Source organism: Hakea prostrata, chromosome 2 (genome assembly GCF_041222555.1).
Source record: "Hakea prostrata isolate BN-2017 chromosome 2, UWA_Hpros_2, whole genome shotgun sequence".
In the NCBI taxonomy this organism is placed as follows: Eukaryota; Viridiplantae; Streptophyta; class Magnoliopsida; order Proteales; family Proteaceae; genus Hakea; species Hakea prostrata.
In genome coordinates, this window is record NC_142601.1 from 10,151,112 (window position 1) to 10,176,838 (window position 25,727).

The 25,727-nt window shown below is 36.7% G+C and overlaps 1 protein-coding gene across 7 annotated transcripts; it reads right to left on the reverse strand.

Moving 5' to 3' along the window:
- Positions 1-743: 743 nt before the first annotated feature.
- LOC149023678 (photosynthetic NDH subunit of subcomplex B 1, chloroplastic-like) lies at positions 744-5,245 on the reverse strand. Of its 7 annotated transcripts, none has more exons than XR_016171553.1 (5): positions 4,894-5,245; positions 2,394-2,657; positions 2,187-2,255; positions 1,925-2,010; positions 744-1,389 (listed from the first exon to the last, which is right to left on the reverse strand). XR_016171553.1 is itself a non-coding variant. In XM_089144202.1 (4 exons), exons 1-4 carry the CDS (start codon positions 3,915-3,917, stop codon positions 1,362-1,364), a joined length of 309 nt encoding a protein of 102 aa, XP_089000328.1. In that variant the 5' UTR covers positions 3,918-4,160; the 3' UTR covers positions 744-1,361. The 7 variants fall into 7 exon arrangements, 2 of the variants coding, with proteins under 2 accessions (XP_089000328.1, XP_089000329.1); XR_016171552.1 differs by having other exon boundaries at positions 1,599-2,010; XR_016171555.1 differs by having other exon boundaries at positions 1,599-2,010; positions 2,187-2,932.
- Positions 5,246-25,727: the final 20,482 nt, after the last annotated feature.

The window sequence follows — 25,727 nt, forward strand, 5'->3', positions numbered from 1 at the left end:
ATGTAGCATATTAGTTCTAAGATTTGCATTGAGATTTGAGTTTTGGATAGATTTCTAGAAGTAGTAGAACAACCTGGTTCCCTAGGAGTGTTTCAATAGTGCAGGTTCATTTAGCTTGAGAGTTTCCAGGTATTGCCTATATTGGAAATTGAAAATTGACAAATATAAAAATGAAAATAAATTTATTGCCTAATAGAAGGGTCAATGTTAGGCAAATTTCAACGGCACCCTAAATTTTCTAGCTCTTGGATTATAATCAAGTAATGTGAACTGTGAAAGCCTTGCCACGGAATATAACAATATGGTCGAAACAAACGCATACCATTGAAGTAAACCTATGGATAGTGGACCATGACATTTACAATCTATAAAACTTTATATTTATCTTGAGCTTTGGAAAAGCATTCAATAAGATCCAATCAAAGTCCACGTGCCAGGTAGTCAGAATTGATATCCCAGAGTTAGTTCGTCAAAGCTTTTTGAGTGCAAGATTTTCACCATAGTCCAAAAGAACTCTAATCTCTTAGATATTTTATCCTACAATAAGGTGCAATCAAGATATAAATTGTATAATTAAGATAGCAACTGAAGACGTTGAATCCTTGAGAATGGAGAATCAGTGTCTAGTTCAGAGAGAGAGAGGGTGAATTTTGCTCCATAATTTCATTATAAAAAGGAGAATTACAAAATAAGTTGACCAAAATAAGAGAGGGTGATCTGCATTCGAATCGGGTGTCATTTAAACGTTTTCTGTGAATACAAATTAGACCAACAATAGTTTCCCTAAGAATTGAACACCCCAATGAAAAGTTGAAAATTTAACCTAAGAACTTTAACTATCTAGTTAGTATATCCTAAGAAAAAGTTTCCAATCCAAGTTAGTATATCCTAAAATAAGTTGAGAAATTTTCTTTCATGGGATTGCTAGCTAGAGAATATAGAATATCTGAAAAATTAAGCAATTTTCAATAAGCCAGCTTAAATCCCCTATGTAGATTGCTGAACTACCAAGTACACATTGAAATTAGACATTCACAACCATTCCATAAACAACAGATGTCCTGCTGAGCTTAAAAACTACAAAATACATAATAATCAAGTCACAATACCTATGTTTGAAACTAATTATGCATGAATTTATTAAGAATACTGAAGAACTCAGGTAAAAATTACTAAACATGATGGTGATCTACTAAAATAACATCCACAAATGGCACTTTGGATCAACGGGAGAGCTGTTATTTGAGGGATGAGAGGGCAAGAGGCTGCTGGTCCTTTGCAACAAGCAATGAAAATTGGATTACCAATCACAGCAGCAGAGATTTGATCCCTGCGGAGCTCGCTTTCACGCAAACAATCCTTCAATTCCACCAACAGGAATGGGGAATGCTGAATAGAAAAATGAACAGAAGTTTAAAATAGAGAGAATAAATATAGGGGATTAGGACCACTATAAAACTGCACCTACCAAAAATAAATTTGTAATAGAAAGTGTAGATTTTATCGAAAATTTAAGAAGGTAAGCAAAAGAACTATGAGTTCCCTCAACATTATTTAACCGAAGCTAGCACATTTGAAACAATACAAGAAATATGCACCTAGGATCAGACATTGTTGTTGCTCATGAGCCGTAGAGGGTGTTTGGAGAGAGGAGTTATTGGAGACTTAGAAAGTGAAACTACAAAACAAATTTGATGCAAGAGTAAATTGTCCGGTATCAAAATCCGATTACTGATTAGCCAATGAAAAGAGATAATTAGAACAAAAAGTCTAAAATCCTTAAGAACAGAGAAAGAAAGCAAAAAGCATATCATAGCAAAAATGTACAAGTGCAAATGCACATATTAGGGGCGGGCGTCAATAAGTTATTTTCTAAGTAAGAGTTAAATTTCCTGAACAAACTTTTACGGAAGAACATTATTACCTTGGTTTATCGCGGGCATTTGCTAATTGGATAGCTGCAATGTTGGTAGCTATTACACCTACAGAGTCATTTATAAGAGTTGCAAGCTGATTCAAATGCAATATAGCATGCATGTTAGTATTGACTATAAGCTACTCATTCGTTAACTGCAGCACATGTTTTGTTGATTAGACAAATCTGAAAAAGCAAGTTTGGGTTCCACTTATGCTTCAGAATTCAATTGGGAAAGAAGAAAAAAAGTTTATGAAAGAAGGGTACAGACCTGTCCAGGGGTAGTTATAAACACAACACTGGCATCTTCTCCAATTTCTTCTTCTACATCTTCCCTTTCCTTCTCATGTGGAATTACAAAAACTGGTTTAACATCCTTGTCCAGGGTGAAAAGAAGAAATTCAATAATGCAAAGGTGATAATGCATTTATTTTCACTAAGTACGCAGTGCTGCTTCACTACATACTACAATCAATACCTGATGGCCTCAGCTATCTTAACCCAGACTTGGACTTGGATGGGTAGCAAGCTATCAGTGTCTCCTCTAGATTGCATTGAAGCTTTTGAATCAGACAGTATCCCATGTATTACAATATACTTCCCCTTCACTGCACCAACTTTCTTATGTCTATCCTCCACAAAATCCTTGAGCTTCCTCGAAATCGAAACTCTATAAGGGGGAATTGGTTGCCTTGGCACTCCCCGCCCTAGTTTTGCCAACCAATCAAGCATTTGATGATACCTTCATTGAAGTAATGCACATCCAACAAATTCAGTAACGTCTGAATGTAAAATCCAACCTGCTACAATGCAACATTTCATCTCCAACTTACATGTGAAATCCACCTTCTTATAGGTTCATTCCTTCTGCTTTATGTTTCTGTCAACATTAACCCTACTCCAGCAACATTCACATTTAAATAGATGTAGCTAACTTTGTCCCTGGCTGAAGTCATAAACATAAAGGCTGCATGCCCAAATCCTGCCAATTTGGTTGATAAGACCATGTCATAGTACCTACCCTATCATTAAGTGCAAGCACACCTGCATTAAGACCCATCTCAGAGGAAGAGAGAGGTATTAGGTATACTATGTGCGTAAAATAAAAAACAAGAACTTTTCACCCATTGATTTCAAACGCATAGAGTATAATCTTATTTAAAGAACGCGAGCTGATTAACTCATCATAGTTAGCATTTGATGAACTAATATAATGAGGTCAATGAATAAAGATCATAAAAAAATTATGAAATATAGATATTAAGATGGCGAAACACCTCTGTGAAATCAAAGAAATCAAATAGAATCTGATGGAATTCTTTATCATTAACCACATCCATGAACAATAAGTAGTTATGAACTGTCAGTAGCACCCAGTAATGGGATTGGCAGTTTTAGTTGTTATGAACGTAGCAATGATTCAAATAAACCAAACTTCGTTAAAAGCACTTGAATTGAGTCACGTCAATTGCTCCATTCTATTCAATACAAAAATCTGCTGCCAACTCCTATCTTTTCACAAAGTTCCAATGGTTCCACACAACTTAGGAACCTTTCCCCTCACCCCACCTCCACCACTTACAATGATATTAATTCCAAAATTCGTGGTTGAACCATCCTAGATAACTTTCCTCATCTTGTCACCAGTAGTGACAGGTTCCCCAGAAAACACAAATTTCTTGTTCCCAATCGTTCCTAGTCTCTGAGATTCAATTATATGAACATTCTCATCTATGCTACAGAATTGACATGACAGTAACCATGGTATGAATTGCACAAACTTGTCAAAGGATAAACAACAACAGGAAAATAAATATTCCAGAATAAAAAAGAAAACCTAATGTAACAGCTAAAAATAAGATTAAAAAGAGGTTACCTGCATGATCTCACGCAAACGATACTCGACATCAGGGGCAAGAGCAAGTGTAACATCAGGAGACAAATTGTTAATACCAATACTCTGTGTGATGACCTCTATGGTCTCTTTAGGCACAATACTCATCTTCTTCTAATTCAGAAGTTATTCATCGATTTTTACACATTGAAAGCTTCACTCAAACACTGTAATTTGTCTTTCCCTCTCCCTCCAGCGCCCAATTTAATGGTTTGATCAGCTATCTTTGAGAGGTCTAGTGGAAAGAAGAAAAGAAAGAGAAGCCGCAGCCCTTCTCTGGGATCCGGCAATGGCCCCTCTCTCTCTCATGGAGCCCTCTTCTCATGGTAATCCACTTCCCGCCTCTCTTTATTTGTGTGAAAGATCCCTTTCTCCCAACCCCCCCCCCTTCTTCTCTTTATTTGTGTGAAAGATCCCCTTCTCTCTGCCCCCGGGGGTGTCTTCTTTATTCTCTCCCTTTTCTGTATGGAAGTGTGCTGCCTATTTCCCTTTTTTTCCCCTCCCTTCACCCTGTCGACAGCCTTGCTGTCCCACCCCTTGTTTCTTCTTCTTTTTTTCTTAACCACTTGCTTGCAGGATTCTTTTCCTACCCCTGTTACAGTAACGATGCTGCCTCTGTTTCTTCTAATTTTATTTGTATGGAAGTCTCCCTGCTGCCTATTTCCCTTTTTTTCCCCCTCCCTTCACCCTGTCGACAGCCTTGCTGTCCCACCTGTTCCTAGTCTCTGAGATTCAATTATATGAACATTCTCACCTATGCTACAGAATTGACATGACACTAACCATGTGTATGAATTGCACAAACTTGTCAAAGGATAAACAACAGCAGGAAAATAAATATTCCAGAATAAAAAAGAAAACCTAATGTAACAGCTAACAATAAAACTCAATGCAATAACATAGTGATTAAAAAGGGCAATTCCACAATGATTTTACATACTTGAATGGTATTTTTCTTAACAGTTAAAAAAATCAATCAGATTTAAGAGCAGCCCAGGAAAAGAAATCCAAAAAAAAACAATTTTGATTCACGATGAGAAAACTGAGATCCTAAAAAGATAGAGAAATCAGGGGATAACGATACCTAACACCAGCATCACCAACGATTCCAATTGCCATACCAGCAGACAGTCCGGCAAGACCACAAGAAAGGTGGGCGTAACCATCAAATAGGTAATTGGCCGTAGGGTTTATTCTATTACTGATGATGACAGCAATAATCAGTCCATAAATACCTAAAACTCCAGCCATAACAACTGGAACGATCGATTTCTCTACCAACTCCGATCGAATTGGAACTGACCCTCCACAGTTTAGATCCAATGTATTTGAAGGCACCACGGTTTAGATTGAATTGCTGATTTATAGAGAAATTCAGAGAGAGTTCGAGTGGGATAGAGATTGAAGGGATCGAGAGACTAATAGATTGAGAGAGACTGAGAGAGCTCGAGAGAGAAATCGGGAGATAAATCGAAAGAGAAATTAAGAGATTAATAGCGGGATTAAAATTAATAATAATTTATACTAAAATGTCAAAATTAGCCTTGCAAAAATAACTAAAAAAATAACAAATAATACAACATTATTGGTATTTGGAACAATGATAAGGACAGAAAAAGATTTACGAAAGAGATTTAATATATATAAGAGAGTAAATATATTCTTTTTACATGGTGATTTCTGCAATGAGAGAACAAATACATGGATTTAGAGCGAGTTCGAGAGGAAGAGGGATATAGAGAGCGAGAGACTGAGAATGAGAGAGGTTGTCAGAGATAGTGGTGATTTAAAGAGAGATTCAGAGAGAGTTCGAGAGGGAGAGGGATAGAGCGACAGAGTTTGAGAGAGATTGAAAGAGGTTAAAGAGATGAATCGGGATTAAAATTAAGGATAAATTCATAATAATTCATGACTACAATGTCCACATTATCCTTGCAAAAATCACTAAAGACATAACAAATAGTACAACATTATTAGTATTTAGAAAAAATCTAAGGACAAAAAAGGACAGAAAAAGATTTGCGAAAAATGTAGAGTACATGCTTTTATTATAGTAGTATGATTGCTTGCATTTATTATTATTGATGGTAAAACCGTGAATCTTGTGACGGATCGCATCCACGAGTTGTCAGGTGGGACCAATACCAGCGGGTGGGGTGTGACAGTTATGATCCTGGTTAATGGTAGGGCCTCATATAGGGTTTATTGCAAGGAACTGTAGGTTGGAATGTCCTAATGGAAAATAGACTATGGTAAGTAAAGGTTAGTATGGTCATTACAGTAAGAGTCTTCGCATATAAATGGATTAGGGTATGTCATGACAGGGTAATGAAGAATATTATTTTCCAAAATTCTAACTCTCTCCACTCTGGCGTTTTTCTTCTTCCCCAATCCCCAAATCTTCCGAATTCTACTCCCAATCCCTCTAAATTTCCTCTACTCTAGGTTCCCAAAATTGGAACCACAACATTAGTCAACCCAAACCTTTAAGGTTGCATCTGCAAAAAGGTTACTTCATATGCAATTAAGTTTTATTCACTGCTTAATAGAACGACAACATGGAGAGAGAGGAGGAAAAATCATTGTGAAAAATGAGCTCAATTATAGGTTTATATAGAGTCCCAAAAGTTGTGGGTGAAAGGGTAAGGCCATCTCTCTTTTGTAAGCTTACCTGTTCAAGTCACCTCCCTAAGGGAAGGTACCTCTCAAATGACATCTCCACATTTCCAGCCAACATTGAACTTTCTAGATCAGGGCCCATGACAAAATGGGTTTTCTGAATCTAGGCTATGACGACCCACGACCCATTTTTCAAGTCCCAAGTTTCAAATCATATAGATATATAGCTATATAAGCATGGTTGGGTCTAACTAGCATTAAAGCTAGGTTCACGTCGCACATGGGTTTGCATCGTACTACGTGAGTGCGATCCTTAACCACAAAGGCATATAACATAGCTTCTTACTATATAAATCAAATAACCAGCTCCTTACTATTCGATGTAGGACTAAAGTTCCCCGTGACAAAAATCATAAGATAAAACGATGTAAATATCTATATATATATATATATATATATATATATATATATAAAATAATATACATAAGTTTTTAACATTTTTCAATATTTTGTTTTCCAAAAAAATAGGGAATCTTTATTTGTTTATATTTTCTAGGTTGAAGAAGGTTTACTAACCCCTTTGTTCGTTTGTGGTAATGAGATTTAGTCGTTGGGCTGAGAAAAAGTAATGAGGTTTAGTCAATCACAGCTTGGAATTGGGTAGTCTTAAATTGACTTTAGCCTTTTCTTTTCTAATATGCCTTCCATAATATTTCTGTTCTAGAGTTCAGTTCTTGTATAAAACTCTTTTTAAATAATCTATGCTCATAGATATTTTTTTTGTTTGGAAACAAGCATTTGATTAACTGTTTTAGAAATTCACAATTAGGTCCACAATATGAAAAATCTAATTTTTAAATAAGAGAACAAAGTAGGAGAGCAAGCTAAAGGGATTTGCAAGTAGAAGTGAGATTTCTTGTTATGTGGTAACTATTTTATTTTTGTAATCATACTTTTGATCTTTTCAGTTAATATTACACTTCTATGACTTGAAATGAAATGAATAAAAATAGACACAAATCAAGTTCAACCATATAACAAGAAAATCCATGTAAAAGTAGATTCAAACAATTACAAACCTGTTAACATAATATAGACACCAAACCATAGCCAATCGAATTTAAAAAATTTATAATGGTTTGGTTTTGTTTTCCCCCAAACTAGAGGGAACAAACTAATACTACACACGGACCTGGCCACCTGGGTTAGAGAATGGGTTATTGTAATATATGTAACAGGGGGCATTTTGGTCTTTCTACTGGTATTTAGGATAGACTATGCCCTATGTATTAGTTAGAGGGGCAAGTGTGTAATTTCAGCCCTTTTATTTCATGATATGTAATTGGGGTTTGGGGTTTACGGTTTCAATTGGATCGAAACACTCTCTCTCCTCTTCTTTCTCTCGTTCTCGGTTTCTCTGGGTTCTTGTTCTTCCTGTGTGCAAGAAGCTTCAGTTGGATGCTCTCCCATTGATCTTTGGCTGTGTGATTGACTCTTATGAAGGTGGTTTAATAGCTCTTGCTGTTGGAGCGTGAAGGTGTCTCTGTGATGCTCTCGGTTGTGCGCTCAAGGAAGGATTGAAGCTAGGGTTCATCTGTGGTTACAGGTGTGGTTGTTCCTAGTCTTGGTTATTATCTTTCTTGTCCTTTGTATAGAGTTCTCTCACTGATCTTAGGGCTGTAATCCTTCTCTGTTATTCGATGATTGCATGAGCTTGGTGAGTGCTCAACTCATCCTTAGGCGTAGGTCTCTGACCGAACCAAGTAAAACCCTGTGTCTTGCTCTAATATCTTTCTTCTCTTCCTTTCTTTGTTAATCCGCTGCATATTAGGTTAGATTTTCTTAACAGTTTTGGTATCAGAGCTTCATTTATGTTCTTGGCTAGACTTGTTAACACCTAATTAACCTAGTTTACTCTGTTCATACTATTTTCTGTTAGTTCTAATCATTCTATATGCTTTGCAATTGCTGATGATACCCTTGTTGTCCTATTATTGAAATCTTTGCCTGATTCTCATGTTGGTGTTAAGAATGCTATTAAATATGGTAGAAAGTCTATAACTCTTGATGTGATGGAAGCATTGAAAATTAGGGATATAGAATTGAAAACTGAGAGGAAGGTAAAGCATGTTAGTGAGGGTTTGTATGTTAATTCTGACAATAGAAGTGTGTATGAAACTAAGAAGAAGTTCAATAATAATAATAAGAAAAAGAAGAAGCTTGTTGCAAAGAATAGTAATGCAAGTACAAATCATAATTTTAATGAATAGTTTAATAATAATAAAAAGATTTGTTATTATTGTAAGAAAGAAGGACACATAAGAAAGTATTATAGATAAAGGCTTCAAAAGATACAAAATGAGAATGGAAATGAGAGAATGGAAGCTACACATGTAGTTGATGTGACAAGTGATGCACTAGTGGTTTCCCCTTGTAGTGATCATGATGCCTAGATCTTAGATTCAGGATGTACCTTTCATATGACTCCTAGAAGGGAGTGGTTTTATCACTTTTGAGTCCATTAGAGGTGGTAAAGTGTTAATGGGTAATGATCATGCTTGTGATGTTGTGGGGATTGGATCAATTAGACTAAAATTGAATGATGGGACTGTTAGAGATCCAGAAAAGGTGAGACATGTACCGGACTTAGGAGAAACCTGCTGTCCTTGAGTCAGCTTGATACTAGGGGTTTTCATTACACCTCTAGGGATGGTTCTCTTAGGGTTATGAGGGGTAGTAGTGTAATATTAACTGCTGATTTGAAGAATGGTTTATACTTCTTAAATGGAAGTGTGGTTTAAGGGGCTGCATCAATCTCTAGTGGGGTTCTTAGTGAGGTGGAGCTTTGGCATAGAAGATTGGGTCATATAAGTAGTAAGGGGTTTAGACACTTGTATAAAAGTGGCCAAATAAGCCTTAAGAAATTTAGCCCTTTGACTTTTTGTGATGTGTGTGCTATGGGTAAGCTTCATAAGACTAAATTCCCTCATTCTTCATATAAGACCTCTCATGTGCTTGAATGTATACATTCTGATTTGTGGGGAAGTCCAAATGTACCATTGTCTCTTTCATGTGCCCAATATTTCTTATCTATTATTGATGATTACTCTAGAAAGACTTGGCTGTATTTTCTTAGAGATAAATCAGTTGTCTTTGATAAGTTTCTAGAGTGGAAAGTTTTGGTTGAAACTCAAACTGAAAAGAAAATCAAGAAACTTAGAACTGAGAATGGTCTTGAATTTGTGAATGAAAAGTTTCTGATTTTTTGTAAGGAACATGGTATTACTAGACATAGAACATGCACTTATACTCCTCAGCAGAATGGAGTGGCTGAGAGGATGAATAGGACAATCATGAATAGAGTTAGATGCATGTTGATTGAATCTAGCCTAAGTAAGAAATTTTGGGCTGAAGCTGCTAGTACAGCTTGTTATGTCATTAACAAATCTCCTTGTTCCTCTATTGACTTTGAAACACCTGATTTTAGGTGGAGTAAAGTACATATTGATTACAATGTGTTAAAACCCTTTAGTTGTGTTTGTTTTGTTCACCAAAACAAGGGTAAGCTAGAGCCTAGGAGTAGAAAGTGTGTCTTCCTAGGGTATCCTTTAAGTGTTAAAGGATATAGGCTTTGGTGTTTACAAGATAAGAAGATTGTAATTAGTAGAGATGTTAAATTCAATGAATTTAAATTTTTGAAAGTTTATTCATCTAGTGTTAGATCTAACTCCCATGATCTAGATAAGACCATATTTGAGGTGGAGTTAAGGGATAAATCTGAGACTGAATATGATGATGTAAAAGCTGGTAGTAGTTCTTTAGAGGTTAAAGAAGAGCTTAAAGATGAGGATCCTTTAGATGGTTATTTATTGGCTAGAGATAGGTCTAAAAGAGAGATTAAAAGGCCTTCTAGATATGCTAATATGTGTGAATCTAATTCTAGTCCAAATCTGATTTCTTATGCTCTTAATGTGGCTGACCAGCTTGAGGGATGTGAGCCTAGAACCTATAAAGAGTCTCTTGGATGTGGGGATAGCAAGCATTGGCTTGTTGCCATGGAAGATGAGATGGAATCTTTGATGAAAAATCAGACTTGGATTATTGTTGATAGACCCAAAGGAAAGAAACTAATTGGTTGTAAGTGGGTTTATAAATTTAAGGCTGGTATTCCTAGTGTAGAACAACCAAGGTATAAGGCAAGATTAGTAGCTAAGGGTTATTCTCAAGTTGAAGGAATAGATTATAATGAAGTATTTTCACCTGTTGTAAAACATACTTCTATTAGAGTTCTTCTTGCCTCTTGAACTTGAACAATTGGATGTTAAAACTGCATTCTTGAATGGTAAGTTAGATGAGCAAATATATATGGTTCAGCCTGAGGGCTTTGTTGTGAAGGGGAGTGAGACTAAGGTCTGTTTGTTGTTAAGGTCATTGTATGACTTAAAACAATCACCTAGGCAATGGTAGAAAAGATTTGATGAATTCATGCTTAAAAATAGTTACAAGAGAAGTTCTTATGATAATTGTGTTTATTATTGTGAGTTTAGCTCTAAGTCTTTCATTTATCTCTTGCTTTATGTTGATGACGTGCTTATTGCATCAAAGGATAAATCTCAGATTTGTAAACTTAAGTCTATGTTGAAATCTGAATTTGAAATGAAAGATTTAGGGGCTACTAAAAGGATTCTTGGCATTGATATTCATAGGGATAGACCTAGTGGTGTTTTAACCTTGTCTAAGGTTGGTTATATTCATAAACTTGTTAACAAGTTTGGACATGATAATATTAGAACTGTTAATACTACTCTTGGTGCTCATTTCAAGCTTAGAATGGATTCTAATGCTACTGTAACTGATAGACCATATCAAGAATGTGTTGGTAGTCTCATGTATTCTATGGTTTGTTGTATGCATGATATTGCTTATTCAGTTGGTCTTGTTTGTAGATACATGAGTAGGATATGTGATTCACATTGGGATGCAGTTATGTGGTTGTTGAGATATTTGAAAAATTCTGCATCTTATAAAATTGTTCATGATAATTCTTGTGTTAATAAGCTAGGCATTATTGGATATTGTGACTCTGATTTTGCCTCTGATTTGGATAAAAGAAGATCCATAACTGGATACTTGTTTACTATTGGTGGGAATCTGGTGAGTTGGAAGTCCACACTCCAACATGTGGTGGCACTTTCAACCACTGAGGCTGAGTACATTGCCTTGTCTAAGGCTGTTAAGGAATGCATGTGGCTTAAGGGGCTTCTAGGGGAGTTTGGTTTTCATGACTTGCATTCTCTTGTTTATTGTGATTCCCAGAGTGCTTTGTGTCTTGTTAGGAACAGTGTGTTTAATGAAAGAACAAAGCATGTTGATGTAAAGTTACATTTCATTAGAGATATAATTGCTAAGGGTTTAATTGATATATGTAAGATAGATACTTCTATTAACCCTGCAGATATTATGACTAAAGTTGTACCTGTTGATAAGTTTAAGTCTGCTTTAAACTTGTTGAAATTATTATCTCTATAGTTTGCTTTACATTGTTTTTATATATATTTGATGGGTTGTGTTTACTCTCAGGTTTATGCATCGGCAAAATAACAGAGTCAAGGTGGAGAATGTAATATATGTAACAGGGGGCATTTTGGTCTTTCTATTGGTATTTAGGATAGACTATGTCCTATGTATTAGTTAGAGGGGCAAGTGTGTAATTTCAGCCCTTTTATTTCATGATATGTAATTGGGGTTTGGAGTTTACGGTTTTAGTTGGATCGAAACACTCTCTCTCCTCTTCTTTCTCTCGTTCTCGGTTTCTCTGGGTTCTTGTTCTTCATGTGTGCAAGAAGCTTCAGTTGGATGCTCTCCCTTTGATCTTTGGCTATGTGATTGACTCTTATGAAGGTGGTTTAACAGCTCTTGCTGTTGGAGCGTGAAGGTGTCTTTGTGATGCTCTCGGTTGTGCGCTCAAGGAAGGATTGAAGCTAGGGTTCATCTGTGGTTACAGGTGTGGTTGTTCCTAGTCTTGGTTATTATCTTTCTTGTCCTTTGTATAGAGTTCTCTCACTGATCTTAGGGCTGTAATCCTTCTCTATTATTCGATGATTGCATGAGCTTGGTGAGTGCTCAACTCATCCTTGGGCGTAGGTCTCTGACCGAACCAAGTAAAACCCTGTGTCTTGCTCTGATATCTTTCTTCTCTTCCTTTCTTTGTTAATCCGCTACATATTAGGTTAGATTTTCTTAACAAATATGCTGTTTAATAATTCTCAAGAAACACAAAGAAAAGCTACAAGAAGAAGCACCCCTTGCACATTCACACTGTCCCTGACTCCAAAAGAGTGTGAGCACCGGCTCCAAGTTTCTGGTCTTCCTGCCTTTCGGTGAACACATTAAAACGGATTCACATCCTCTGTAATTCCTATATACCGGAATGGGAATGAGAATATTAATGTTGTCAAATGGGTGCGAATCCAAGACCTCCCCGTGGGAGGTTAGGCCTTTAACTGCTTTACTAACCCATCATTGGCACAATCAGGAAAGATCGAATTGTAGGGAATTGTAGGGAAAGGAATTACAGAAGATGTGGATCTCGCTAAAACTCCGTTCACATTATCCACAATTCCCACCCCTACACTTCCCTGTAATTCCTATATAGGATTGCGACATGTGGCAACTGATTATCCAATGGTCAAAATTAAAATCCAATTAGGAACTTAATCTAATAAATCCCTACAATTAACCCCGAAGGGTGGCTCAATTGGCAATTGTTTTATTCTCTTTTGTTTTTTGTTTTGGGATGAAGTCCACATATAGTAATACATGATGAAAGACTAGGCTTACAATTGATAGAGATGATGAGGATCTGTGGATTATATATGACGATATGATAAGGACTTGTGGATATAGCCAAATGACATGCTCTTTTTCATTTTTTTTTTTCTTTTCTTTTTTTTTTTTTTTTTTTCATTTTTTAAAATTTTGTCACTATTTGAAATAATGATAATTGTATCATGTCGTCCATATACCTGCTGACATGTATTGGCTTTGCACCATGTTGATAATGATACCAAATCAATTTATTTATTTCCTCTTTTTGTGGTGAACATAACATTGACTGCTTGAAACAATGGAGAGAAGATCTCTAATTTTGATAAGTACATTGCTTATCCTACATTCACTTGAAAATATATGGTTGTTATACAAGAACCGTTTACAACAGAATTTAGTTGAGAGAATATTCAAATTTAAATTTAAAATTGAATTCAAAATTTAAATTCAAGGACTAACAGATCTGTTATGGTCTTTCATCCTCCTTCAAATTCTGCATTGGTAAGTGTAAGAGTTTGTCTCTATGCTTGAAAAAAGCTTGTGACGTTAAGCCCTTAGTAAACACATCTGCAATTTGATCCTCTGACCGAACAAAGTGCACTTTTAGGGTGTTGTTCTGAATCAAGTCTTGGACAAAATGGTAGTTCACTTCTATATGTTTTATGCAAGTATGTAGCACTGGATTTTCAGCCATTTGTGTTGTAAACACATTATCACAATAAATTTTCATTCATCTTGAAAGTTGTGCTTGCAAATCATGTAGAACATAAGAAAGCCATAGTAACTCAGATGTTGTGACAGCAAGGGATTTGTACTCAGCTTTCATACTTGATCTAGATATTGTAGGTTGTTTCTTCGAAGACCATGATAATAAATTATCTCCAAGAAAAATGCAAAACCCACTAGTTGATCGGCGTGTGTTTGGGCATCCTGCCCAAAATGCATCAGTGTAAGTAGTTATGAAAGAAAGTTGGGTTGGTTTCAAGAGAACACCAGCACCAATAGTATGCTTGACATAACGTAAAATACATTTTGCTGCTTGTAGATGATCTTCTCTAGGAGATTGCATGAACTGACACATGTGATTGACTGCATAGGAGATATCTAGTCTAGTGATTGTCAAATATTGTAAGGCTCCTACTAATTGTCTGTATGTTGTTGGATCAGGTGGGGGGGGGGGACCTGTTGTTGATGATAACTTTATTCCAACTACAATTGGTGTTGTGCATGGCTTTGAAGTCTCCATGCCTGTAGACTTTAATAGATCGAGAGAGTATTTACTTTGAGTGAGTAAAATACCATCTGAACTTCAATTAGCCTCAACTCCCAAGAAGTACTGCAAGTGTCCCAAATCTGTCATTGCAAATTATTTGCTCAAGCTTTGAATAACCTCTTGAATTGCAGCTTCATTTGGCTCCTGTCAATATTATATCATCAAACTATAAATATACCTTGGGCTTTGTGTGTATACGTGGAAGAATCTGCCACACTTTGTTTGAAACCTTCTCCTTGTAAGTATGTTTTGAACTATGAAACCAAGCTCTAGGTGCTTATTTGAGACTATAAATTGCTTTTTGTAGATGACAAACATGTGTTGGTTTAGATGTGGAAACAAACCCCTATGGTTGTTCCATATAAACATCTTCTACTAAGTTGCCATTCAAGAAGGCATTTTTCACATCAAGTTGATGCACTGGCCATGACTTTGAGAGTGCAACAGTTAATACTATCCGAATGGTAGCTGGCTTTACAACTGGACTAAATGTTTCATTAAAGTCCACTTATGTCTGCTAGCTGAACCCCTTGGCAACTAATCGTGCCTTATACCTCTCAATGGAACCATCACTTTTTGTCTTGATCTTGTACCCACTTACATCCTACATTCATACCCTTGGTATAAGGCACCAAGTTCCAAGTATGATTGTCTATCAAGGCTTTGTATTCTTGTTGCATTGCATCAATCCACTTTGGGTCTTTTGAAGCTGATTTGTAGGTTTTAGGTTTAGTTGGGATGTTGGAGATGGTGGCAAGAAATATTTTTGGTATTGGGTGTCTAATAGTGAGTAAAGAGAAAGGGTTTTTGGGTTTGGTGGAATTGGTTTGACTCCTAATAATCATAAGATGAGATGGTTGGGCTGTGGTTGGTCTATTGATAATGATGGAGGTAGTTGAGGTGGGGATTGATTAACATCTTAAGTTGGGTTTGCCATTGATATGGCCGGTGAGGATGTAGCAGGGGTTGTTTATGATGGTTGGTTGTTTGAAATAGGTGAAGAAGAAGGTGAAGTAAGTGGAGGCACATTTGGTGGAGTATGTGGAATGAAAATAGGTAGAGAAATAAATTCAAATGGTGGTTTGTTTGATGATTGGTGTGATAGTGGATTTGAAAAGGAAAATTCATTTTCTTCAAAAATAACATGTCTAGATAAATATAACTTGTCAGTGTCCTTATGTAAGCATCTATAACCCTTGTGATAGAGACTATAACCAAGAAAAACACAAGCATTGGACTTTGGCAATAATTTGTCTTTTCTGTAGGGTGTCAAGTTGGGGTAACATAAGCAGCCAAAAACTTTCAATAAACAATAATCTGGTCTTAAGCCAAACAATGCTTCATGGGGAGATTTTCCTTGCAACACCGGTGTAGGTAACCGGTTTATTAAATAGACAGTAGCAGTAAAGGGTTCTAACCAATTTTCTTTGGGCATGTGAGCTTGGAATAAAAGGGATAAACTCATCTCTGTAATGTGCTTGTGTTTTCTTTCTGAAACTCCGTTTTGTTCTAAAGTGTGAGGACATGAAATCCTAGATACAATGCCACATTCATCAAGACAGTTTTTGAAAGCTCCCCTTGTTAACTCTAAGGCTCCATCACTTTGAAAAAATTTAACAGAAGTAATCAAGGAAAGCACCAAGGGGCACCATAGGAAAATATCTCATACCACCTCCACTGGTGTCCAAAGGCAGTAACTCCAAAAGGGCATTCCCCAATCACAACCTAGGCAATCACATTCCCAATCAGTCATTCACAAGCACAACTAATAATATAACATATAATCATTCATAACTGAAATAACAATTGAATAATAAGAACAAGTACTACTGTAGTTGAAGAACTACAACAACCATATGATTATAAGAAATTAATTACAATAGTTATATGATCATGTAATTTTAAAACAAATACAAGTAGACATGCATATTAGGTTATTAGAGATTAACCATCCTTACCTTAAGTAATCTTTAAAGGATTCTGTAGAATTAATGGGAAGAGGTCCAAGACTAGCAATTAAGACCTAAACAAACATATAATAATGATTAGGAATAAGACCTAGTTAGAAATTAAATGGAAGCAAATAGAGATGTTTTGAGGCTACTATCTGTGTTGGTCCAATCGACCAATGGGACAGTACGGGGCTGTAAACCCTAATTTGATCATAACTTCTTCGTTTGAAGTCTGATTGGTCCGATATTCGAAAGGGAGCATCCTAAAACATATTAGGACTATCCAAGAATGTCAAAGTATTAAGTCATGGTCAAAATATAGGTTCTTGATTGAGTCATAAGGATTAGGGTTTCAACATATCGTCCATGACTCTCATGGAAAGGTTAGGGTGAATAAAGATTCACTTTAGGAAATAAAAAAGTACTAACCATGTCTAGAAAAGCTTTGGGGATGACCCAATAATTAATAAAGGAAGTTAGGGTTTTCTAATTTGGTTACCTCCCATGAGGGTTAGGAGGTAACCTAGATTGGGTCTCAAGATAACCCAAGGTAGGTTCACAAGGTGAAAGGGAATAATTTGCTTAGCAATTCAATATCAAGAAAGAAATTGGGGAGGATTAGAAATTTAGGGTTTCCAATTGGATACTCTCTCATGAGGGTTACCCAATTTGGATATACTTTCATAAGGGTTGGTCTCCCACAGTCAACCACTTGTTAGATTGTCTAGATGGGTAAGGAAAGGGATTCACCCAACCAATAATGGGGATCCAAGGAAAAGTGTGTGAGACCTTTCCCATATCACAAACTTTGTAGGAACAACAATACAAGGGAGTGCAATCAAGAATCAAAGTAACAAGAACATCAAGAACCAAGAGCATAACCATATGGTTTCAAGATCATAGAGTGAAGGGCTAAAAGAATTAGAGAAGAGGCCATTACAGTAGTGTAATACCCTTCTCATTACCAGGAGATCAGAAGTATAGAAGAAAGAACGAATCAAAGAAGAAAAGAATCGATTACTAACCTTTTTAGAAGAAGAACCGATGAAGAAACCTAAACAGATGCTTGAGGATCTTCCTTGGCTTTGGAGGAGAGGCTCTAGGGTTCTTCCCATGTTCTCCAGAGGCTTAGAATTGATTGTGATTGAAAAACACGGAGTTCCCCCCCCCCTTTAAATAGCATAAGAAGTCCCAAAATTGCAAGGATTTCATAAAAAGACCAATATAACCCTATTGGTCGATTCATTGGTCGATTGGCCAATCGATCAATCAGTTGACCAACCAAGTCAGCAACTCTAGAACAGGGAAATGAAGGTCCAGACTTCAATATATTTGCATGGGCTTCAAACAACACCTCAAATAACTTACCTAGCCTTGAGGAATGCCTTCAATTCATGTCCAGATAGACTTTAGGTCCAACAACCATAGTCTCCTTCATCAATGTGCAGCTTCTTCTCCAACTCAGACAGGGTTTCTAAGTAGAGAACACCATCATCAATATCCATGGGTTCTGGATCAGGCACCATGTCCTCTACTGAGATGGCCCATAGTTGACTTCTACTTTCACTTCGAGTCTTAGGTCCTACAAACAGCAGGTTTCCGGGTTAGGGTTAGGGTTGGATTTCACACCCATTGCTCCTGGTACCTTGCATTCCATTTAGATTCTGTATATGCATATTATCTATGTGCCTAGATGCATGGCTAGAAACCCATAACATGCCATCACCCTTTCGGTAGGGGTATTGAAGCTCAATGGCCCATGACTACATGGTAAGGTTGCATACAGATGAGGGAGGCATAGTCTGAGTTGGTTGGAGTCATAAGATGCGACCTAGCCCATTATATGTGAATGACCATAGGGTTAAAGAAGGCGTAGTCCGAATTGGTTGGTGCCATAGGATACGACATTTCCTAGATAGATGAGGATATCGAACTGAGTTTGTTGGTGTCATAGGAAGGATATCCATTCCTAATGTCATGATTACATAGATGACTCCTTGCATTATTCTAGACAGTTTTCGTGACATTTGACAAGTCTCATGCCAATGGTCGTGGTGAGAGTGTGGCCCTATTCCCCAACCATGGTTGATGATTGGACTACTACCCCATACCTCGGTCGTGACACCCAATTCAGTTGGAGCCATTGGGTCATATGTGAGACTTCCCAGAGGAGATTTGTGCTATGTCTTAAAGTGTGTCTACCTATAAAGGCTAGCATGTTATATTTATAGGAGGATATCATACTCATAGTACATCTTTACATTTCATAGCACATACATGAATTAAATGCTTGATATATGATATTGTTGCCTTCACTGAGTTCATTGGAACTCATCCCATGTGGTAATATTCTTTTTAGACTCTTATGTAGATTATAAGGACACCGTCTTCCCAGAGTACTCGGTGTCGCCGGAGTCTTGTGATCCACCGGCAAGTGAGGAGATTGAGACCCATGACAACGCGTGTCCATGCTTGGACTATTTGTATGATGTTCAATTGTTTTGATCGCCGGGGGGTGCTCTTCAAAGACACAGTAGAGTTTGATTGGGAATGCATAACTTTGCTCAGGGAAATGAGGGTTTACCCTTTCAAACCTTTTAATAAACATTTTAAAGACTTCCATTGTTATAACAATGAATTTATATGTTTAAGTCAGATGATACTTTGATATTCAAATCTTAGATAACTGTAATAACTCATATTTTTAATAGCTTTTAATTGCTTGCTCCTTTGATTATACTATTGTGTATTGTATGGTTATGGATTGGCCGTAAACTAGATCTTTTAGTCATGGATCACCTCACGGTATGCTCAATACCGGTTGGTGGGGTGTGACATTAAGTATGTGTTTAATCTATTTGTTCAATTTCTCGAATTAGAGTTATGTAATCCCAGTCAAACTCCACCACATTCCTAAAAATAATCACACAACGATCAAAAGGTTGAACACCATAAGGGCAATCTATGCATGGACACGAGTTGTTGTGGGCCTCCACATCCTCATCCATCGGCATATCGTATGGCTCTGATGGCCCCAAGTACTTTATAATGATGGAGTCCTCATAACCTATCAAAGAATCTAAAGAAAAGTGTTTCCACATAGGATGAGTTCCACAAACTCAGTGAAGTCAACAATATCATACACCACGCATTTAAGTCATGTATAAAGTTATAGAGTGCAATGAAATGTAAAGGTGTAATGTAGATGGGAGTAATGCTTCTATGAGTCTAACCATACTAGTTTCTATCTAAGTAGACATGCATTAAGATATAACACTAGCATCCTCTGGAAAGTCTCACATAGACCCTAACGGCACCAACCGAACTAAGCATCACAACCAAATATAGGGATAATAGTCTAATCAACAACCAAATGCTAGGGATTAGGGCTGCACTCTCTTACGATGACCATTGGCATGAAATCTTAAGCATGTCAAGGAACTTCCTAGCAAAATGTAAGAGGTCATCTACTTAATCATGTCATGCTAGGTTTGAATATCATTCTTATGGCACCAACCAAATCGGTCCAATATCCTTGCCGATCTAGGAAAGGTCACATCCTATGCCACCAACCAACTCGGTCCAATATCATTGCTTATCTAGGAAAGGTCGCATCCTATGGACACCAACCAACTCGGAGTATACCTTCCTTAACCCTATGGTCATCCATATATAATAGGTAGAGCCCTCATGTCCCCCCACCTACTCCAATAGGGTATTCGGTGCACATGAGCCCCTTATTATATGCAATCCTATCATGAGTAACACTTACTTTATTTGTGCCCCCCAAGCAGCATTGTCACGGGTCACTCGGCTTCAATGCCCTTGCTAAAAGGGTGATGGCATGATAATGGGTTTCCAAACCATGCATCTAGACACCTAAAGTATATGTACATATATTCTATATGAAATGCAGGGTATCAAGGGCAATGAGTGAACCCATAACCCCAGTAATATATTCATATATGCATTATTCATCCATTTCCCCTCAAATCATAATCATAATCATAAGGGAAGATTAAATAACAATGTACCAGTTACAATATAAATTCATGTTACTACCCATGCATGCATGCCTTACAACATCACTCACATGAATACAAAAAAACAAGCATGATAACATGAGATATAACATGAATTAAACACATGATTATATAATATTGTATCCTTCTCCTGTCACGATGTTAGCACTCCCCAAAAAATCAAAAGGTGTACAATTGAAAAGCCAAATAATCACCCAATACCTAGCAATTACAAGTAGAACATTTGAGTTACAATTTGGTATCAATTTGGACAATTACCGGACATCGAATGGAGTCACCCAATCGAGTCAGTTGGTTTGCTAAGGCTGGTCAACCGCCCCCTGGGTGCAAACAAGTTTGGTCACTCCTTGCTCTATTTCGAACCCCCAACTATTTCAAAAACCCTAAAAGTTGGTCTGCTAAGGCTGGTCAACCACCCCCTGGGTGCGAACAAGTTTGGTCACTCCTTGCTCTATTTCGAACCCCCAACTTTTAGGGTTTTTGAAACTATAATATAACAACATCAAAGCCCCAACAACACTCTCCAAACAACTCAACTAAGCCCCATTGCATTTATCCCCAATTCATTAATAGAGAGCTTCCTATGAGCATCTCTAAAATGGGAAATCGAACTCTAATGGGGAGAACAACAAAATATATGCTCAATAGGGTTGGAAACATGAAGATAAACATCAAATCATCATCAATAACTCTCATATACCTCAATTACCAACATTCATCATCATCAATGCCAACAACCACCATAAATATCTTAATAGAATGGTTGAAAAAGAGGGATTGAGGGTTGTCTTTACCTCAATACGTGTTTATCCTTGTGATTCATGCTTTGGCACCACCCAACTTGCAAAGATTCCTCCACTCTTCAAGCTCACTTCTCCCAAGCTCTCAACCTCCAAGAACATAAAATGTTTGTTGGTGAGGCAAAAGAACAATAAAATAGTGTTTCAAATATCAAATTCCCAAAATTGCCCTTTTCTGGGTAAGGGGTAGTCAGTCAATAGACCAACTGCCTCCGGGAGACTGCTCCTATAACTTTCTCATTCGAAAGCATTTTTCCCAAGGCTTTGGCCAGTAGACTCTCCTAAACTTACTTGACTCAATTGGAACATTCACATAGGCATTGAGGTCGTTCAACCTTAATTTTTGTGCATACCAAAACAACATTCCTAAACCATCCAAGTTGGCTTTATCTCTCCTCCCGAAGTCATTTAAGGTGATCGGGTCATCTCCTTTAATATCCGTGTCCATGGGTTCAAGTCCCAAATTCATGGTCTTGACTTGGATGGCCTACAGTTGCCTTCTATATGCACTTTGGGTTCTTGGGCCAACAAGATGGGTTATTGGGTTAGGAATCTAGGGGATTTCACAATGCTAATATTTGAAGTCCTACCTAATTGCAAAGTATCTCTCAAAGCTTCAAGTCAGGGGCGGAGCCAGGATTGAACATTGGGGGGCCGAATATCGTGGGCCAATGCGGGACATTAAAGATTTAGGTAAATTAATAGGAGGACTAAAATATAGATAACACATGCAATTATAAATAAATTAAAAAAAAAATACTAAAATAAAGTAGGGGCTAAAATTGTGGGAGAAATTATAGGAAGAAAAAAAAAAATCGAAGTCTATTAAATTAAATATGGGATAACTCAATTTATCATAAATTAATTAAAAAAAATCAATAATTATGATTAGATATAATAATGTTAATGGCAGAAATTTAAACATCCAACTAATAAAACCTAAAATTTAAATTGCTATTAGTAGGAATCAAAACTTTATGAGAAAGTTTAGGGGTTCAAAAATAAAATTAAATGATTACGATTAGATATGAAAAAAATTAAATGATTACAATTCCAATGTCTGTTAACTACTCCAATATTTTGTGAGATGTGTGAGGGAAAAAAAAAAGGGAGAAAAAAATAGGAATAAAAGAGGAGATTCATGAGTAAATAAATAGGAATGAAAATATGAGAGAGAATATAGGGAGAAATTCATGGATCGTGAGTTAGTTGTTAATTAGAATTTAACCTTTTATTCTTGAAAATTAGGGGTTTAATGATAACCATTAGATAATGATTAAGAATGACATTTGTACCCATCATCTTTATCTTAAATTTTTATTTTTAATTTTGAAGGGGGCCAAATGGTGGTATTTCACACGTAAAGTGAGAGAAATAAGGAAAAAATATAAGGATCTTTAAAATTTCAAAAATCTGGGGGGCCATGGCCCCCTCCAGCCCCAATGTGGCTCCGCCACTGCATCCAGTTCTAGTGCCATCATAGATAGCCCACAATAGGCTATCGTTCTAGCTATTATAAAGTTTCCAGTCGCATCCCATACAATATGACTCTGACCTCCATCTTTAGTGCTTGAGCTTTATGCAGCACCAACATAGAAAGAACAACATGAGGGAGGTGGTGATACATGTATTGCTGCTAGATCTGAAGAAGTTCCTCTTGGTTCCTATTGAGATGTATTTGCATGTACAACCACCTCATTCAACATCTTATTTAATATATACATGGATTGAGAGAAAGAGGGAATAACACCATTGAACAAAAAATTATTCCTTGATGACCATACAATCCAACAAAGTGTGTTCCACATAGAGCTAGTATATCAAATTTAGTTGTTGAGACTCATTGAACCTTTGTTCTATAAAGTCCATCCAATCCTTAAGAGAATTGCCTATACAGTACGATGTGTCTAGCCTCAATGGAGAGGCCTTCCAACATGCCCTAGCATGTTCACATCTAAATAAGGTATGTGTTGCTTTTTAGGTTCAAAATAGCATAGGAAGCACATGGGTGAAAGACATGCTTCTCAATCAAATCATATGAAACATGCCACAAAAAGGATTTAATTTTTGGCATGGTATTAATTCTCCAAAGCTGCCTCTAATGTGCAGAGATGGATGTGGAGGCATTAAGAAATCCAATAGGATTGAATTCAAAGATTGCAAGAGAGTATGCTAACTTGACATTAAAGATACCCGACTTTGTGCCCATCCATACCCATTCAACATGGGTGGTATGAGAGAGGATAGGGATAGATTGGATGGCCAAACTAATAGGGGAAGGAAAGAGGGAATTCAAAAAGAAACTTTTCACTTTTGCCGAGGCCACTCAATGAGGTTACACACTAAGTTAGGGCCTTGGGAAGGGATACGAAGGGTGGGGGAGGGATAGAAAACCAAGAATCCAAGGATCTTACTAACTCTTTGCAGACCATCCATTGCCTATGCTTTTCATCAAACCTTTCTTAGAGGATTTCTCTTTCAGCCATGATACTTCTTCAGCCTCATAAAGCTAAGGGAAGTATAGGGGCATCAAGAAGAGAGTGATGAGAAAGGTACTTTGCCCTAAGAACTCTAGCTCAAAGGGAATTAGGATGGTTCAATAATCTCCATGTTTGCTTTGAAAGGAGCGCTTTGTTGAAGATATGGAGATCCCTAAAACCAAGCCCTCCTTAATTTTTAGGGAGACACATTTTACCCTAGCTAACCCAATTAATCCCAAAGCCATATTTATTTTTCCACCAAAAGGATCTAATAAGTCTAGACAAATGATTTTTCAAATGCTTGGGCAATAAAATTTTTGACATTGCATAGGTGGAAAGGGCTATCGCCACAACTTTTATTAAAACTATAAGTTTTTCCTTTTACCCTGCAAGTTTATCATTCAATCTATCACTTAAGAGAAAATCTGAGATTTAGATTTACCAAAACTGGAAGGGAGCCTTAGATAGAACCATGAGATTATACCTCATTATGTCAAGACTTGAGGCTACGTACCTCCTGGTTGGAGAGGAGACCCCCTAGTTCAAGAGAATGCCAAATTTTGAATTGTTGATATGTTGCCTAGATATCAATTGGTTTTCTTGCATGACATAATAAATCATGTAAACTTGATCAGGAAGAGTAGAAGAAATCAGCATGCAATCATCAACAAAAAACAAATTATTTATTTCAGACGCAAATCTATCAATCTTAATGCCAAGGAGTCTAGGGATCCAAGGGAGGAGGATAATCTCTTGGACATAGCTTCCTAATCATATCATATCATACTACTATTATAAAAGTAGGAACTCAAAAAAGATGGCTACATTTAGTTTTCCCCTATTACCCCTCTAAATTCATACAATTATCAGATTCACATAATTAGATTTACACAATTAGTATGTCTACAATTGTAAATGCAAATTATTGAATTGATTTACTGCAATTATTGAATTGAAGAACAAGAATTCAAGTCGATCGTTTTAATAATTATCATATTATCATAATGAAATTCAATTATCAATATTAAAATTAAATTCAATGAAACCCCTGGAAATTCAAGTCAATCGTTTCAATCATCATATTATCATAATGAAATTCAATGAACCCCCTGAAAATTAATCGACCGTTCAGCTGGCCCAATAATCCCAAATAATCCCAAACATATTGAAGAATTCATCCAATAGCTCCATTCTCAGTTTCATCCTCCTCCCTGCAACTCTCTGCCACCGAAGAGAACATGTGTGGGATCTAAAATTATTGTAGAATTGCAACTCCATTGTCAGTTTAACCAGCTCCATTATGAGAAATCGTCACTCTGACAACACCTAGCAGCAATTGTAGAGGTATGTTAAAATCACCATTAACATAAACATTCTTAAAAATTGTTTAATTCCATCCTAGCAGTGAACATACTTTAGTTTGATGGTGTACAATTTTATCATTTACTACATATCTGTATACAATTGCTACCTCCATGACTGTTGACTTCCCAAATTTCCGCTTCCTAATCTTCTACCAACTCTTCATAATCTTGAGGTAGAAAATCCATCTTAGAGATTTTGTATCTTAGCAAATCACTATGATAAGTCAACCCATAAAAGGAATTGCACCTCTGTCACAGATATCAAATAAGCAAATCCAATATTTCATTAACAGATCCAATATTTGATACACCATTCATGTTGCTTTGAACCTTACAATATTTGATTAACAGATCATAGAATTGTTTTCCCTTTAGTGTAGTTTTGATAATTTAATCCATGTATGGGCCAAAAGTATATGGGATGGCTATTATATGGAAGAATTTGTTGCTTAGCGCTTATGCTCTGTTTTCTAACCCAATTTGAAACGTAGATGAGAGATCTAACCATGAAGTGTTGAGGTATTTGAGTCATACCCAACTTAGGTTGAGGTACTCAAGT

Excerpts from the sequence above, each read along its gene's own strand:
- LOC149023678 (XM_089144202.1), bottom strand. The coding sequence starts at position 3,917 with ATGAGTATTGTGCCTAAAGAGACCATAGAGGTCATCACACAGAGTATT. Across the intron at positions 2,011-2,186 it reads TTATAACTACCCCTGGACAG|CTTGCAACTCTTATAAATGA; the intron begins GTCTGTACCCTT and ends CATTTGAATCAG. Across the intron at positions 1,390-1,924 it reads AATGCCCGCGATAAACCAAG|CATTCCCCATTCCTGTTGGT; the intron begins GTAATAATGTTC and ends TTTTCTATTCAG.